Here is a 17,952-nt window from a genome sequence, read left to right as displayed (position 1 = left end):
ACTTACATTGTTTTATCCTGTAAATTTTAGTATTTTATATTTACTTGTTTTTTTGCTTTGTGTTTAAACTTTTAGGTTTCCCTAATCGACCAAAGTCACTTAAAGTTATTATTAATCCGCACAGCCATAAAGGAGAAGCACCCAACGTGTATTACCGGCACGTTGCACCTCTTTTGAAGCTTGCTGACATTCAGACCCATGTTACAGGTAAGTTTGTTTCAATAAATAAATCAGCTGAATAGAGACAGAAAATATTGCTAAGCAACCAAGACAAGCTGAACTTTCGGCTAATCCCCACTGGCTTTCAGCGGCAGCTTAAAACAGTAAATCAGGTTACATACCCGATATTACTATATCGCCTCATCTCCTGCCTGCTTTATTCAGAGCCATCTTTCCATCAGAAGTTACCTGCAATCTATTATGAAACTGTAGTCGGCTCTTCAAATTAATATCAGTAATGAGTATAAGAAAGTGTGTATATATGTGAGAATGTATGTGTGTGTGTGTGTGTATATATATATATATATATATATATATATATATACACACATTGATCAGCCATAACATTATTACTTCTCTGATTACAGTGACCTCTGTTAAGGGTTGGGATATATTTATTTTAGGATATATTTATATAAAGACGTGTTGAAATCCCCAAAATATTAGAAAGTGCAAATTTGTGATCAATGTTGACAATTGCTAGTTTGCTAATTTATGATATCTTTATACCTTGGTCCCTAAAAGTGCAGATCCTGTGGGGTGTTTCTAGAATGCAGGGGTTAGTACCTTATAAAAATATTCCAAGGAAGGAAACCGATGAAGCAACAACAGATTGAAAGGCCCCAAAATGCATACAAATATCAAACTTAGTGATACTCTGTGATCCCGCGATCCGGTCGGCACTCTGGCTTAAATTAGAAGCGAAGGTCATGTGACTGCCGCAGCCAATCAGCAGCCACAGCGGTCATGCTCCATGTTTCTGATATCACCGCATAGTGATGGAAGCCATGATGCCGTGAGTATGGAATGTGACTCCATTTTGGAAACTAAACCTTTAACCTTAAAAGTAACCCTATATAACTTAAAGGGGTTATCCAGCATAAGGTGATTTTAGTACGTACCTGGCAGACAGTAATGGACATGCTTAGGAAGGATCTGCACTTGTCTTGGGGCTAAATGGCTATACTGTGAGATTACATAACACTGTGGCTAGCTTTTTGTGAACTTTTATTTCCTGTTTTCAGTTTTCTTGTTTGCCTAGAAATCCCATAATTCCATTTTCCTCCTTCCCACACATCAGCTACCCCACCCATTGAAACATAAATGAGCTGCAGACCTGTGGTTTTCAATCAGGGTGCCTCCAGCTGTTGCATTACTTGCAGATTGCTCTCTCCACCCATTGAAGCAGACAGGCTCCCTGTCATCAGCTGACTAGTGAGTCAGGTCTCGACCGCATTGCAAGCTGGGAAAAATCTGAGACATAAGTAATTTTGTATGCTGTTAAAAATAAATATTGGGGTGAAAATCACAGAAGAATTGTGAGAAAACCGTCACACACAGGTACAGACACTATATTTTGAACTACAGTAACTGTACAGCCCCTGTAGTACCCCTTTAAGTAACACATTGTATAGGGTGAAATAAGGTTTTTCAGCATGTTCGGATCAGATATTATTTACATCTGAGAAGGAGCAGCAGAAAATGAATTTTAAAACTGTCCCATGCCATATGCTAATGAGCCCCATATAGTCATCGGAATGTGTGGCATCGTGGCAATAGTCATCGGTATGTGTGGCATCGTGGCAGTAGTCATCAGAATGTGTGGCATCCCGGGCTGTGATCAGGCTTACTAAGGCATCACTGCTCCTTACTGGAATCTCAGCTTTATTACCGCATGGTTTGCCTGGCTAACTATACTAACTGCAAACTAACTAATATAGGGGCAGACAGCATAATGAAAAATTGTTAAGAAATTGTCTTGGGGATGAAGTCCAAGAGGTCTGCCATCAACAATTATACATATTTTGAAAGAAACATTCCAGCCCGCTGCTGAGACCCCCTGCGATCTCCCTGCCGCACCCGATTTCTATGCGTGTGCTGAATCTCCAGTTTCGGAAACCTCCGGGACTGGGGAGGTGACGTCACGCCACACCCCTCCATTCATGTCTATGGGAGGGGGCGTGACGGCCGCCACGCCCCCTCCCATAGACATGAATGGAGAGGGCGTGGCGTGACGTCACCTCCCCAGTCCCGGAAACCCGGAGGTTTTCCGAAACTGGAGATTCAGCACCCGCATGGAAAGCGGGTGCTGCAGGGAGATCGCGGGGGGCTCTCAGCAGCGGGCTGGAATCTTTAAAGAGTACTTTGGATAGGGGCTAAAATGTTTTTGCCCGGAATACCCCTTTAATACCTATTGCATTTTTCCCAATTACTTGTTCTTTACTTTATCAGTGCCCTTTTCTCCATAACAGTGCCCCATTCACAGCCTTAGTCCCTACTATCCTATTACAGTGCCCCTTTCACAGTCACAGTGCCCTTCCCCATCACTGTGTCATTATGCAGCATAAGAAACCCAGATATTGAGAAGCAATAATTTATGCAGCCTACCCACTGCCCACCATGCCCAGTGGTGATTCTTGGGCCCACTAGGAGGGGATTCACTGGCTTCCCGGTGGAATCCCATTCTGGTTCACATAATAACTAAACCTTGGTTCGGGGAACCATCCTGAATTTCGATATTTATAGAAATATGTTCTAAATATTTGCATAATCTAAACAGTCTCATGTTCCATAAGAAAGTACCCTTTAGACCTATTATAATTTATTATTTGAGTTGTATTATTACTTGGTTATTATGATCCAGCTTGTGAGTGTTATCCTTCTCCATGCACTACAGGTTTCATTTGCTGACTGTGACACCTGGTGGCCATAGAAAGCAGATGCCCACTAGAAAACTTGCTTATCCTACAATTTACTAGATTTGATCTTGAAGCTGTATAAAGTGGGTTTCTTAAAGTATTTTGACATGGAATACATACGTAGATTGTGCAGAAAAATGGAAGCACTTACCAAGATACTCTTCATACTTTTTGCCCTCAATGTCTGCTGTTGAAAAAAATTTAACAATACATCTGCAGATAGAGTCCTTAGTGCATGGAACAATGAGGTCACATCAGATTGACTTCTTTTACCAGCAACAAAATAATTAAATTTCACTATAGGCTTTCTATAGCAAGGATTGAGAAAAAGGTTTAGAATATATGTAAGTGCATTTTATTTCATATATTCCCTCAAACAGCTTGTATTGGAGCTATATAAGCTAAAGTTATAACAGACAATATGTAGATAGAGAAAGAACAGAATGTACATTTTATTTTTGGTACATAGAAATCAGTGAAAAATTACCTGTAATCTACTCCCTAAAAGGGAGTTAAATATAATATATCATTTAAAAGAAATGCTATATGAAGAAGGGATGGGTAGGGGTGAGAACATACTCGGGTGACTCTATCCCAAGAAAAGCTCCTTTTTGGCCTATAAAATATGTGGGTATATAGTCTGTTATGCAATTTATATATATATATATATATATATATATATATATATATATATATATATATATATATATATGTATATATAGTCATGGCCGTAAATGTTGGCCCCCATGAAATTTTTCAAGAAAATGAAGTATTTCTCACAGAAAAGGATTGTAGTAAAATGTTTTGCTATATACATGTTTATTCCCTTTGTATGTATTGGAACTAAACCAAAAAAGGGAAGAAGAAAAAGCAAATTGGACATAATGTCACACCAAACTCCAAAAATGGTCTGGACAAAATTATTGGCATCCTTAGCTTAATATTTGGTTGCACACCCTTTGGAAAAAATAACTGAAATCAGTCACTTCCTATAACCATCAATAAACTTCTTACACCTCTCAGCCGGAATGTTGGACCACTCTTCCTTTGTAAACTGCTCCAGGTCTCTCTTATTGGAAGGCGCCTTTTCCCAACAGCAATTTTAAGATCTCTCCACAGGTGTCCAATGGGATTTAGATCTGGACTCATTGCTGCCACTTCAGAACTCTCCAGCGCTTTGTTGCCATCCATTTCTGGGGGCTTTTTTACGTATGTTTGGAGTCATTGTCCTACATGAAGTCCCAAGATCTCGGACGCAAACCCAGCTTTCTGACACTGGGCTGTACAGTGTGACCTAAAATCAGTTGGTAATCCCCAGATTTTATTATGCCTTGCACACATTAAAGGAACCCAGTGCCAGAGGCAGCAAAACATCCCCAAAACACCATTGAACCTTCACCATATTTCACTGTAGGTACTGTGTTCTTTTCTTTGTAGGCCTCATTCCATTTTCGGTAAACAGTAGATGATGTGCTTTACCAAAAAGCTCTATCTTGGTCTCATCTGTCCACAAGAAGTTTTCCCAGAAGGATTTTGGCTTACTCAGTATCATTTTGGCAAAATGTAGTCTTGCTTTTTTATGTCTCTGTGTCAGCAGTGGGGCCCTCCTGGGTCTCCTGCCATAGCGTTTCATTTCATTTAAATGTCGGCGAATAGTTTTTTCTCTGCTTTCAGGTGTGATTTTTATATTTCCCACACCTGTTACTTGCCCCAGGTGAGTTTAAAGGAGCATCATGTGCTTGAAACAAAATTATTTTTCCACAATTTAAAAAAGGGTGCCAATAATTTTGTCCAGCCTATATTTGGAGTTTGCTGTGATATTATGTCCAATTAGTTTTTTTTCCTCCCTTTTTTGGTTTAGTACCAATACACACAAATGGAATAAACATGTGTATAGCAAAACATGTGTTACTGCAATCCTTTTCTGGGAGAAATAGAAAAAGTTCAGGGTAGCCAACATTTACGGCCATGACTGTGTATGTGTGTATGTATGTATGTATGTATGTATGTATATATATATATATATATATATATATATATATATATACAAACAACAAAAAACGTGGTCTCAAATGGCTGGAAGTGCTCAACCCCAAATGCGGTTGTGCATTTATACTGGGGGAGCAGATCCTGCCCTTGTAGTCCGTTGCTAGGGGCGATCCCCAGCATAAAAATGCATACAATGGAGGATGCCTGCAGCGGACTACAAGTGCCACAATAGAATCCTACACCAGATAAACGGTGTGGATATGTAACAATTAGAATACAATACAGGAATATGGGTGCACTACTGTGGTAGATGTAAACAATACATTGGCTATCCCTCAACACTGATGTTAAAATTGAGACATTCGCCAGTGTATCCTTATAGGAAGGACACACCAGAGCCCGCACACCAACGCCAAGGTTTCTTAAATTGGTGCAAGACCTAACGCTAGTCCTACCTGTGCTTGATAAACAGAACAGGGGCCAGTGGGCAATTACGGCAGCATTCGGCTGACTCACAACTTCCTTCCAGATACCCTCCAGTGTTACTATGCACACATGCAATGGGAGGAGGGAGGCAAGCTGCAAGCCCCACCTGAGTTGGCTATTATGGGTGCCTGGCCTCACAGGTGCTACCTTAATGCTGCCTGGTAGATATTCAAGGCACATTAATGTTGGAGTTTACACACCTCCAAATTTAAAATTTAAACAAACAACAAAAAACGTGGTCTCAAATGGCTGGAAGTGCTCAACCCCAAATGCGGTTGTGCATTTATACTGGGGGAGCAGATCCTGCCCTTGTAGTCCGTTGCTAGGGGCGATCCCCAGCATAAAAATGCATACAATGGAGGATGCCTGCAGCGGACTACAAGTGCCACAATAGAATCCTACACCAGATAAACGGTGTGGATATGTAACAATTAGAATACAATACAGGAATATGGGTGCACTACTGTGGTAGATGTAAACAATACATTGGCTATCCCTCAACACTGATGTTAAAATTGAGACATTCGCCAGTGTATCCTTATAGGAAGGACACACCAGAGCCCGCACACCAACGCCAAGGTTTCTCAAATTGGTGCAAGACCTAACGCTAGTCCTACCTGTGCTTGATAAACAGAACAGGGGCCAGTGGGCAATTACGGCAGCATTCGGCTGACTAACTGGAAGGAAGTTGTGAGTCAGCCGAATGCTGACTACAAGGGCAGGATCTGCTCCCCCAGTATAAATGCACAACCGCATTTGGGGTTGAGCACTTCCAGCCATTTGAGACCACGTTTTTTGTTGTTTGTTTAAATTTTAAATTTGGAGGTGTGTAAACTCCAACATTAATGCGCCTTGAATATCTACCAGGCAGCATTAAGGTAGCACCTGTGAGGCCAGGCACCCATAATAGCCAACTCAGGTGGGGCTTGCAGCTTGCCTCCCTCCTCCCATTGCATGTGTGCGTAGTAACACTGGAGGGTATCTGGAAGGAAGTTGTGAGTCAGCCGAATGCTGCCGTAATTGCCCACTGGCCCCTGTTCTGTTTATCAAGCACAGGTAGGACTAGCGTTAGGTCTTGCACCAATTTGAGAAACCTTGGCGTTGGTGTGCGGGCTCTGGTGTGTCCTTCCTATAAGGATACACTGGCGAATGTCTCAATTTTAACATCAGTGTTGAGGGATAGCCAATGTATTGTTTACATCTACCACAGTAGTGCACCCATATTCCTGTATTGTATATATATATATATATATATATATATAAAACTCTACTCTGTGTGTATGCTCCAGCAGCACGTGCAAACAAGTAAAGATATTAACATGAAACTTGGCCACATGTTACTTATATGTCAATAACAAACATAGGATAGGTGATTTAACCCTTACTCACCCCCATTTGCCAGGGTCGGGGTTTTTGTTTAAAGTCCCATACAAGTCTATGGGAAATATATGTTACTGCATAACTTCCAAACAGCTGGAGATATTTAAATAATACCTGGTACAAATATTACTTATATGTCAAATAAAAAGATATGATAGTTAAATCAACCCTTACCTACACCCTTATATAAAAGATGGGTTTTTGTTTCAAGTCCCATTCAAATATATGGGACTTCCAGTACCTTACTCCACAAGCACCGCTCAGCATCTCCTGGTGAATGTGTCGGCCTGGCTTGCAAGCCACACCCCATCTCACAAAGACACGCCCACATTTTAAGACCCACCACTTTTATTATCTAACTTTTTTTGTTCATCGGTCTGGCTTGCAAATCACACCCAGTCCCACAAAGCCCCTTCTTTTTTCAGCTTGCAAGGCAGAGACACATTCAGAGGGCACAATCAGACTGTTCCATATGTGTGAATAGGAAAGACGCTTGTGGAAATGAACAGAACAGAGTGCAAGCTTCTATCCTTCTACTGTATTTTGCATATATATATATATATATATATATATATATATGCATTTATTTATTTAGAGAAACACTTGTTTTGTATTATACCTTGGATTCTGACTTCTGTTACTTTTTATTTGTATTCTGTATTTAATAAAATAATCAGTAACTTGTTGTTACGCCGAGCGCTTCGGGTCCCTTCTCCTCCCCGGAGCGCTCGCGGCTTTCTCCTCTCTGCAGCGCCCCGGTCAGACCCGCTGACCGGGAGCGCTGCACTGACTGCCGGCGGGGATGCGATCCGCGTAGCGGGACACGCCCGCCCGCGGGGCGCATCCTGATCCACTCACCAGTCCCGTTCCCCGGCTGTCACGTCCCGGCGCGCGCCGGCTCTCTGAGATTTAAAGGGCCAGTGCACCACTAATTGGTGCCTGGCCCAATCAGAGTCAATCACTTCTATTGTTATAAAAACCCACTTCCCCTTCCTGTCCCTGACGGATCTTGTTGCCTTAGTGCCCTGAGAAAGCGTTTTAGTGTGTTCCCAAGCCTGTGTACCCAGACCTTCTGCTGTTGCCCCTGACTACGACTCTTGCTGCCTGCCCTGACCTTCTGCTATGTCCGACCTTGCTCTTGCCTTGTCCCTGTGTACCGCGCCTGTCTCAGCTGTCAGTGGGGTTGACTCGCTATCGGGTGGAATGACCTGGGGGTTACCTGCCGCTGCAAGTACATCCCGCTTTGCGGCGGGCTCTGGTGAAAACCAGTAACCCCTTAGATTCCGTTCCCCTGGTACGGCCCACGCCATCACCTCACTGACACAGAGGATCCACCTCCAGTGTCCTCGCTGCATACCAGTCCAGATCCTGACACTTGTACAGTACCTCTTAGTTTAAGGAGGTTGTCCTTTTTTTTTTTTAACAACTGAAAATGTTATACAATAATAAAAGTAGTAATGTTGACCTTGGTTGATAACTGCACCCCCTTGTTCTGACACATCCCTGGTCCCTTGCTGGTCTCTTTACTCCTTGATCCCTCTATGTCTGAACATGTGACTTCTGCACCCAATCACTGGATGTAGTGATCACCACTGGGCAGGCTTAGTTGTCTATGTTCAGGTTGTCCAGAACCTACAGAAACGAGAGATTAGACCTAAAAAGTGGTACTGTAGCAGCAGGGATTTAAAAAAATATATTTTTTATTTAATATATATGTGTTTATTTTTCGATGGACAATCCATATTTTCAAGTTTTCAATACATTTGAAATAAAACATAATGGGCTCCATCTTAATCTGTCAATGAGAGGTAACGTTCGTATCATAAAATGCGTAACGGCCCGTAGGGCAGGGACGGGTGAGCCCTAAACTGACCCTGAACTTCTTTCCCAGCCTACTTGTATAGCCACCCTTAAACGTTGGCTCTACAGGTGGGCGACAGTCCATGCGCTAACTAAAGTGCAGGGGTGTCATGGTCAAAACAATAAACAAGCTGTAAAAAGTCGGGAGACACAAGTCAGGAAACCAAAATACTGAATAACAGCAGGAATGCAAAGTAGTAAAAAGATATCAGGGAATCATAGCAGCAGGTATATAGTGTACGGACAACAGCCTCAGGAAGCAAAACAAGTTAAACGGCAGATATGATTATATGAACAAGACAGGCTAACTAGAAATATGTAACAACGAGACTAGACAGGAATTCAAGGGAAGGACAGGTAAACTGAAGTCAGACACTATGTAGATCAAGGATGCATAAGAACCAATTCACACTTGACAAAAAACGCACATAGACACACAGAACTAATTTACAGTAGAAACAAGAACCAAATTGACTTCTAGGTTAGAGACAAAGCAAAGCTCAGAAAACGGATCTATCCATAGGAGGAACCAGATAAACTATAAAACCCAAACTCCAAACATGGCAGGAATACAAAATCCAAATAGACTCCAAGTTAGGGGCACACAACTATGTTGGACAGGACCTAACCTTGGAGGACTACATAAAATACAAACACATCAAAACATGGGTAAAGATTCAGGATAACAGAAACAGGGGGGGACACTAACCAAGACACGGGACTGGTTACTGGACAAGACTAAAGTTCACACTACATATACAAGTAGAACAGGCTAAAGCCAACCAAGTACACACAGAATACTGAGAACAGGACAAGCTCAAAACCAAACAGGACAGAAAGCCATGGCTAACTCAAAGTGTGCACAGAAACAGACAAGAGTGCAAGGTGAAACAGCAAGCAAGGCCACAAAGCTGGAGGCCTAGCAATTCAACCCCCTAGCTGCTGATTGGTCAAAAACTCTAACTCTTAACTGGCCAGGGAGCAACATATAGCCTGGCCAGGTTCATTCATTACAATTAGAAGTGATCTATTACGGAGCCCTGGGGGTCTTTGCAGTCAGAACTTAAAGAGTACCTGTCACCAAATAAAACTATTAGCATAGTGTTCCTTGTGTAATTAGCAGACTATTTCCCTTTCACTTGCTTTTAAAATTATTAACATATATATGTTTAAAGCGTACCCGTCAGATCCAACAAAATTTTGTTTTTTAAATATATCACTCAGTACCTAATCCTGACCATGTACATCAAATTTTTATGTGTCTAGCACATTTTTTTTTTATTACACTTTTAATTTAGTTCACTAGTTCCTCTCAAAGGGAGGGGGCGTGTCCTCACTGTGCAGGTCTCCGCCCCCTCCCTCAACATGCTGTCTGCTCACATCTCCCCTAGCATTAGCAAAACTACAACTCCCAGCTTGTCCTCACTGACAGTAGCGGGACACAAGCTGACAGTGGGGGGATTTTTCCTCCAGCTGTGAGCCCTGCTCTCACAGCTGTCAATCAAGGAAGTGTGTCCATGACATAGAGGATGATGCATGGACACAGCAGGACTAGTATGTGTCCAAGCAAGCGGGGGGGGGGGGGGGGCAGTTGTTTGACTGGCTTTTTCAGTATGAAATACTGAACATTTTCTAATTAAAGCAATTGCAAAACCTATTGGTTTTGCTTGCTTTACAACATATCAAAAGTTTTGACGGCCACTAGGTGGCTCTGTCCTGTTCCCTGCCACAATTAATACATTGAGTTTAATCTCCTCCCGGCCTGGCAGGAGTCCAAACTCAGGAAAAGAGCCTCATTGAAAGCTGCAAAGAGCTTCACTGAAACATACATAGAGCCTCACTGAAAGCTGCACAGAGCTTGAGGTCTTCTATTCATCACAGCACTGCAACTATGTAAGGGCGGAAGTGGTCCCCCTGCAGGCTTCAGTCATGCCTGCTGGGAAATGCCCACTTTCTCCTGCTGGGGGATTGCACTATGTGGAAAGAATAAAGGTATGATACATAGCTTTTTAAAGCTCTGAAATCTTGTTTTTAAGGGTGGAAGGGGTGTTAGGAGTAGTGAGGAAACATAGCCTGAGTTATTTTAGAAAAGTTTATTTGGGGACCGGTACTTTTTAATATTTTTACCTGCATAGTAACAACCACTTTGTCACAAGAAGTCTAACCCCTGCCAATCATAAATTTATAGTATATTATAGCAATATACCTTAATATTTTAAGATGCTAATACTCCAGTAAAGTCCAGCTTTAGTTTTTTATGAAACAATTTTAACACATATGACCCCCCCCCCCCATTAACATATATGACCAGTTAAGGATCATTCAGCAGTTACCCATAGTAATTGTTTAGATTTCAGTTTTTATTAACTAAAATGCAACCGTAAATTAAAGCTGGATCATGGTTAGATGCTTTGTAAAATAGTTTCACATCATTTAATAATGCCAGTGGTCTGCTTCTGCTGGCGTACTGCTCATCCTAGTGGGCACAACCTCTATGTTACCTTTGCCCCACAAGTTGCAGTCCATGAACTTCCTTGCTTTCATGCATATCCTTTTGCTGCCCATATCTCTGCTCATAAGGAGAATGTGCTGTCTTTTTGCTTCTTTAATGGCCATCTTGTGCAGCCAAATATTTCACCTGACCTAATTTCTCCACTGTTTATGTGTGTCTGACCTTTGCTTGTTTCTGACCACTGAACCTGTCCTACCTGACCTGCCCTAATGCCTGCTTATTGACTTTACACAAACACTGCTAGCCCCTGAGCTTGGCCCGTACCTTGACTCCTTCCCTGCTTGACCCAGTGGGGCTTTGCCGTGGTGTCTCTTGCCCAAAAAGGCATACTTTTACTAAACACCAGGACTACTCCTAGTGGGAGCAACCTGGTGATTTACTGCAGTGATGTCCATTTCTCTGTTTAGGGGTTAAAGGGTGATAACCAGAAACCTCTGAAGTGGGTTCAAGGCATAACCTCAGTAATGGCCTAAAGTCAAAGTCAAAAAGTTTCATTATACACATCCATTATTTTAAAATGATAACAGATGTGCATTGAATAAATTTAAGGGGGAAAAAAATCATATAAAGAACATTAACAAATAATAATAGAAATTATTTGAGTTCATTACGGTAAAATATATAATCTCCATTAACAATGTTTCTAAGTTTGTTTTTTTTTCAAATCAAATTACCATATTACCCTGTCTAGAATACCAAAAAGCCCCGTAACTCATTCTTATACCAGACCTCATCCAAGAACAGACAAGCATGAAAGATTTATGTAATCTTGCATATAACGATGCACATTCTTACACAAAACATCCATCTGTAAGTGTCATGTCAGTCAAGAGGAATCTTTGATGGTTGGTTACAGCTGTGGAGTCTCTTCTGGCATTGCCGCCCTAGAAAATGCTAAACGTGGTTGCACTGCTCTCTGCCATCTGCAACTTGGCTTTTTCGTTTTGCTCTGGCATTTTATATGCTGTGCAGGGCATCACGATAGGCTAAGATGACAATGTAGAGTGACAGAGTCATTTCCTCTGGAGGGTACATATTCTGGTATGTTGCTGTGCCACCCTTTGTTGCATTGCTACTGGTATTTGGCTTTTTCATACAGTTGTTTTTTGAGTGTAGCTCTCCTTTACCGAGGTTTGTAGACAACTATGTAAACTGGTAATGAGAGAATTGGTAAATATTCAGGTTTGCAAGCTTTACTGATTATCAGTGCATAGTTTTTTTTTAAATAATTGTGTGTATATATATATGTATATATATATATATATATATATATATATATATATATATATATATATAGAGGGAGAGAGAGAGAGGGAGAGAAAGAATTACTTCATATCAACAAATTTTTTCTGTTCCTGGCTTGATTTTCCTACATGCTCTTAGTGGACTCCATAATCAATAGGTTCTATCAGGCAATGTTGGAAATCCATCGTGTGACAGATTCAGTACTCATCATTTCGTTTGCCACTACTATAGTGGAATGGAAACACAGAATTCATAATGTAGATACTCTGTTTAAATAACACCCAATTGGCAAGAAAACCAAGTGTGATGTTGAGGATACAAGCTCTAGGGCCATTGGTGCCCCATTAAGTAATGACAATTAACAATTTTCAGTGTAGGACCCGGCCATTTTTTGCACATCTGACCACGGTCACTTTAAGCATTAATAACTCTGGGATGCTTTTACCTTTCATTCTGATTCCGAGATTGTTTTTTCGTGACATATTCTACTTTATGTTAGTGGTAAAATTTTGTCAATACTTGTATAATTTCTTGGTGGAAAATTCCAAAATGTAATGAAAAAATTGACAATTTAGCTTTTTTTTTTTTTTTTACTTTGAAGCTCTCTGCTTATAAGGAAAATTAATATTCCAACTAAATGATATATTGATTCACATATACAATATGTCTACTTTATGTTTGCATCATAAAGTTGACATGCTTTTACTTTTGGAAGACATCAGAGGGCTTCAAAGTATAGCAGCAATTTTCCAATTTTTCACAAAATTTTCAAAATCTAAATTTTTCAGGGACCAGTTCAGTTTTAAACTGGATTTGAAGGGCCTTGATATTAGAAATACATCATAAATGACCCCATTATAAAAAAAACCTGCACCCCTCAAAGTATTCAAAGTGACATTTAAAAGGTTTGTTAACCCTTTAGGTGTTTCACAGGAATAGCAGCAAATTGAAGGAGAAAATTCCAAATCTTCATTTTTTGCACTGGCATGTTCTTGTAGACCCAATTTTGGAATTTTTACAAGGGGTAAAAGGAGAGAAATCTTCCTAAAATGTGTAACCCAATTTCTCTCGAGTAAGGAAATAACCTCATGGCATACTATTTTGGAAACTACACCCTTCAAGGAATGTAACAAGGGGTACAGTGAGCCTTAACACCTCACTGGTGTTTGATGACTTTTCGTTAAATTTGGTTGTGTAAAAGATTTTTTTTTTTCACTAAAATGCTAGTTTTCCCCCAAATTGAAAATTTTTGCAAGGGGTAATAGGAGAAAATGCCTCCCAAAATTTGTAACCCCATCTCTGCTTAGTATGGGAATACCCCATGTGTGGCCCTCAAGTGCTCTGCTGGCGCACTACAATGCTCAGAAGAGAAGGAGTCACGTTTGGCTTTTGGAAAGCAAATTTTGCTGAAATGTTTTTTGGGGGGCATGTCGCATTTAGGAAGCCCCTATGGTGCCAGAAAAGCAAAAAAAAAAAAAAAAAAACACATGGCATACTATTTTGGGAACTTCACCCTTCAAGGAACGTAACAAGGGGTACATTGAGCCTTAACACCTCACAGGTGTCCGATGACTTTTTGTTAAAGTTGGATGTGTAAATGAAAAAAAAAAAACAAATTCACTAAAATGCTGGTTTTCCCCCAAATTTTACATTTTTACAAGGGGTAATAGGAGAAAATTACCCCCAAAATTTGTAACCCCATCTCTTCTGATTATGGAAATACCCCATGTGTGGACGACAAGTGCTCTGCTGGCGCACTACAATGCTCAGAAGAGGAGGAGCGCCATTGAGCTTTTGGAGAGTGAATTTGTTTGGAATGGAAGTCAGGGGCCATGTGCGTTTACAAAGCCCCCCGTGGTGCCAGAACAGTGGGCCCCCCACATGTGACCCCATTTTGGAAACTACACCCCTCACAGAATTTAATAAGGGGTGCAGTGAGTATTTATACCCCACTGGCGTTTGACAGATCTTTGGAACAGTGGGCTGTGCAAATGAAAAATTAAATTTTTCATTTTCACGGACCACTGTTCCAAAAATCTGTCAGACACCTGTGGGGCGTAAATGCTCACTGTACCCCTTATTACATTACATGAGGGGTGTAGTTTCCAAAATGGGGTCACATGTGGGGGGTCCATTGTTCTGGCACTATGGGGGCTTTGTAAACACACATGGCCTTCAATTCCGGACACATTTTCTCTTCAAAAGCCCAATGGCACTGCTTCTCTTCAGAGCATTGTAGTTCGCCCGCAGAGCACTATACATCCACATATGGGGTATGTTCTTACTCAGAAGAAATGGGGTTACAAATTTTGGGGGGCTTTTTTTTCCTATTTTCCCTTGTGAAAATGAAAAATTTAGGGTAACACCAGCATTTTTGTGAAAATGTATTATTTTTTTTTCATTTTTCCATCCAACTTTGAAGAATTTTCATTAAACACCTGTGGGGTGTTAAGGCTCACTATACCCCTTGTTACGTTCCGTGTGGGGTGGAGTTTCCAAAATGGGGTCACATATGAGTATTTATTTATTTGCGTTTATGTCAGAACCACTGTAAAATCAGCCACCCCTGTGCAAATGACCAATTTAGGCATCAAATGTACATAGTGCGCTCTCACTCCTGAGCCTTGTTATGCACCCGCAGAGCATTTTACGCCCACATATGGGGTATTTCTGTATTGCATTACAAATTTTGGGGGTCTTTTTTTCCTTTTAACGCTTGTGAAAATAAAAAGTATGGGGCAACACCAGCATGTTTATTTTTTTTTTTTTTTTTTTTTTACACTAACAGGCTGGTGTAGCCCCCAACTTTTCCTTTTCATAAGGGGTAAAAGGAGAAAAAGCCCCCCAAAATTTGTTGCGCAATTTCTCCCGAGTACGGAAATACCCTATGTGTGGCCCTAAACTGTTTCCTTGGAATACGACAGGGCTCCGAAGTGAGAGAGCGCCATGCGCATTTGAGAACTAAATTAGGGATTGCATAGGGGTGGACATAGGGCTATTCTACGCCAGTGATTCCCAAACAGGGTTCCTACAGCTGTTGCTAAACTCCCAGCATGCCTGGATAGTCAGTGGCTGTCCGGAAATGCTGGGAGTTGTTTTTTTTTGCGGCAGCTGGAGGCTCCGTTTTGGAAACAGTGCCATACAATACGTTTTTCATTTTTATTGGGGGGGGACAGTGTAAGGGGGTGTATATGTTGTGGTATAGGTTTTACCCTTTATTCTGTGTTAGTGTAGTGTAGTGTTTTTAGGGTACATTCACACTGGCGGCGGTTTACAGTGAGCTTACTGCTAGGAGTATGCGCTGCGGCGAAAAATTTGCTGCAGCTCATACTTGAAGGAGGAAACTTACTGTAAACTCTCCAGTGTGAATGTACCCTGTACATTCACATGGGGGAGGCAAACCTCCAGCTGTTTCAAAACTACAACTCCCAGCATGCACTGACAGACAGTGCATGCTGGGAGTTGTACTTTTGCAACAGCTGGAGGCACACTGGTTGGAAAACCTTCAGTTAGGTTCTGTTACCTAACTCAGTATTTACCAACCAGTGTGCCTCCAGCTGTTGCAAAACTACAACTCCCAGCATGTACTGATCTCCGAAGGGCATGCTGGGAGATGTAGTTATGCAACAGCTGGAGGTACAAAACTACAACTCCCAGCATGCCGGGACAGCTGTATGCTGTTTGGGTATGCTGGGATTTGCAGTTTTGCAACATCTGGAGGGCTACTGTTTAGAGATCACCATGCAGTGGTCTCTAAACTGTAGACCTCCAGCTGTTGCAAAACTACAAATCCCAGCATGCCCAAACAGCTGTCTGGGCATGCTGGGAGTTGTAGTTTTGCAACATCCAGAGGGCTACAGTTTAGAGACCACTGTATAGTGGTCTCAAACTGTAGCCCTCCATATGTTGCTAGGCAACTCACCGGCTACCGTAGGATCCAGAGAGCCAGCCGCACGACATCGCCGCCCGCCGATCTCCGCAACCAATCGCCGTCCACAGCCTCCGCCGATGGGTAAGTGGACTTCGGTGCCGGTCCCTGTCGGTTTCCCTGTTCTGCCCCGCCTATTGGGGGTGGGCAGAACGGGGAAACTGAAAGTTAACCCCCCCCCCCGCCCCCGATCTGCTATTGGTCGTCACGTCTGTACGACCAATAGCAGGAAAAGGAGGGGTGGCACCCCTGCCACCTCACTCCTATCCCTTCAGTGGGATCGTGGGTGTCTTGGACAACCGGAAATCGCCTGTGTGAATTCACTGGCCACTTGCCATGGGGGGGGGGGGGAGCATTTGCGTGGGGTGCCTGCTGATCGATATTAGCAGTCACCCCCGGGCGTACAGGTACGTCCTGGGTCCTTAAGTACCAGGGTGTCAGGACGTACCTGTACGTTCTGGGTCCTTAAGGGATTGATGTGGCCATACATATTATACACCACTAATGTCGGTGCCAACTATATGGATCCTACTATATGTTCGTTCTCTAAACTTTTTAAATAAAACAACCACAGTCCTCCTCAGGATCTGCAATTTCATCTTTTAGATTATTCTTCTGTTCCTTTTTTGTTTTTTCAGATGTGACCTATGAGCCATGCCACATGCAGCATGTGAAAAGTTTATTATAATGACACTATCTCTTTAAAGTGGTTTTCTGGCCCCACTATTTTTCTTAAAATAAATTATATTAGCATAAACATAAAAAGTCCTTCAATCCCCTTCTGCCCTAGCTTCTCTGTTCTTTTCAGTCTTAAAGGGTACTCTGGTGGAAAACATTTTTTTTAATCAACTGGTGCCAGAAAGTTAAACAGATTTGTAAATTACTTCTATTTAAAAATCTTAATCCTTTCAGTACAGAGCTGCTGTATGCACCACAAGGAGTTCTTTTCTTTTTGCATTTCTTTTCTGTCTGACCACAGTGCTCTCTGTTGACACCTTTGTCCATATCAGGAACTGTCCAGAGTACAAGCAAATCCCCATAGCAAACCTATCCCACTCTGGACAGTTCCTGACATGGACAGAGGTGTCAGCAGAGAGCACTGTGGTCAGACAGAAAACAAATCCTGTGGAGCATTCAGCAGCTGATAAGTATTGGAAGGTTTAAGATTTTTTAATAGAAGTAATGTACAAATCTGTTTACCGTAATTTTCTGGCACCAGTTGTTAAAAATAAAAATAAAAAATAGTTTTCCACCGGAGTACCCCTTTAACACATTTATTCTGCAACGGTGACATTGCATGCTGTAGCGCGGTGCCACCTCTATCACACTTGAGCTGCAAAAGAAAAATGCAAAATAAATTTTTTTTAGCCTGCAAACTGGCATCCACCAAACTATTAGTATAATTTGTTAGACCTCCCTGTGACCTATCTACCAGTGTTATTTTATATTTAATTTTATCAAAATATTTTAATATAGCGGACCACTGATTTCAGTTAACATCAGTTTCACAACCATAAGAATGTTATGTGACAATATAGTACGTTTCATAACAGATTTACCTGATGCTGATGTGAAGATAGCCTTACACCCCTCTTGACAAAGGTCATGGTAAAAAAAAATTGTGGTAGAATTAC

At 41.6% G+C, this 17,952-nt stretch overlaps 1 protein-coding gene across 4 annotated transcripts in view; it reads left to right on the top strand.

Annotated features, from left to right (window-relative positions):
* The window catches only part of CERKL (ceramide kinase like), a 170,429-nt gene that overhangs the window by 103,903 nt on the left and 48,574 nt on the right, over positions 1-17,952 (top strand). For all 4 annotated transcript variants that reach the window (XM_056536982.1, XM_056536981.1, XM_056536983.1 and 1 more), the window contains exon 3: positions 76-207. In XM_056536982.1, coding sequence (XP_056392957.1) covers positions 76-207 — 132 coding nt within the window. The remainder of the gene's footprint in view (positions 1-75; positions 208-17,952) is intronic.

This window comes from Hyla sarda, chromosome 8 (assembly GCF_029499605.1).
Source record: "Hyla sarda isolate aHylSar1 chromosome 8, aHylSar1.hap1, whole genome shotgun sequence".
In the NCBI taxonomy this organism is placed as follows: Eukaryota; Metazoa; Chordata; class Amphibia; order Anura; family Hylidae; genus Hyla; species Hyla sarda.
This window is presented reverse-complemented; position numbering and strand designations above follow the sequence as displayed.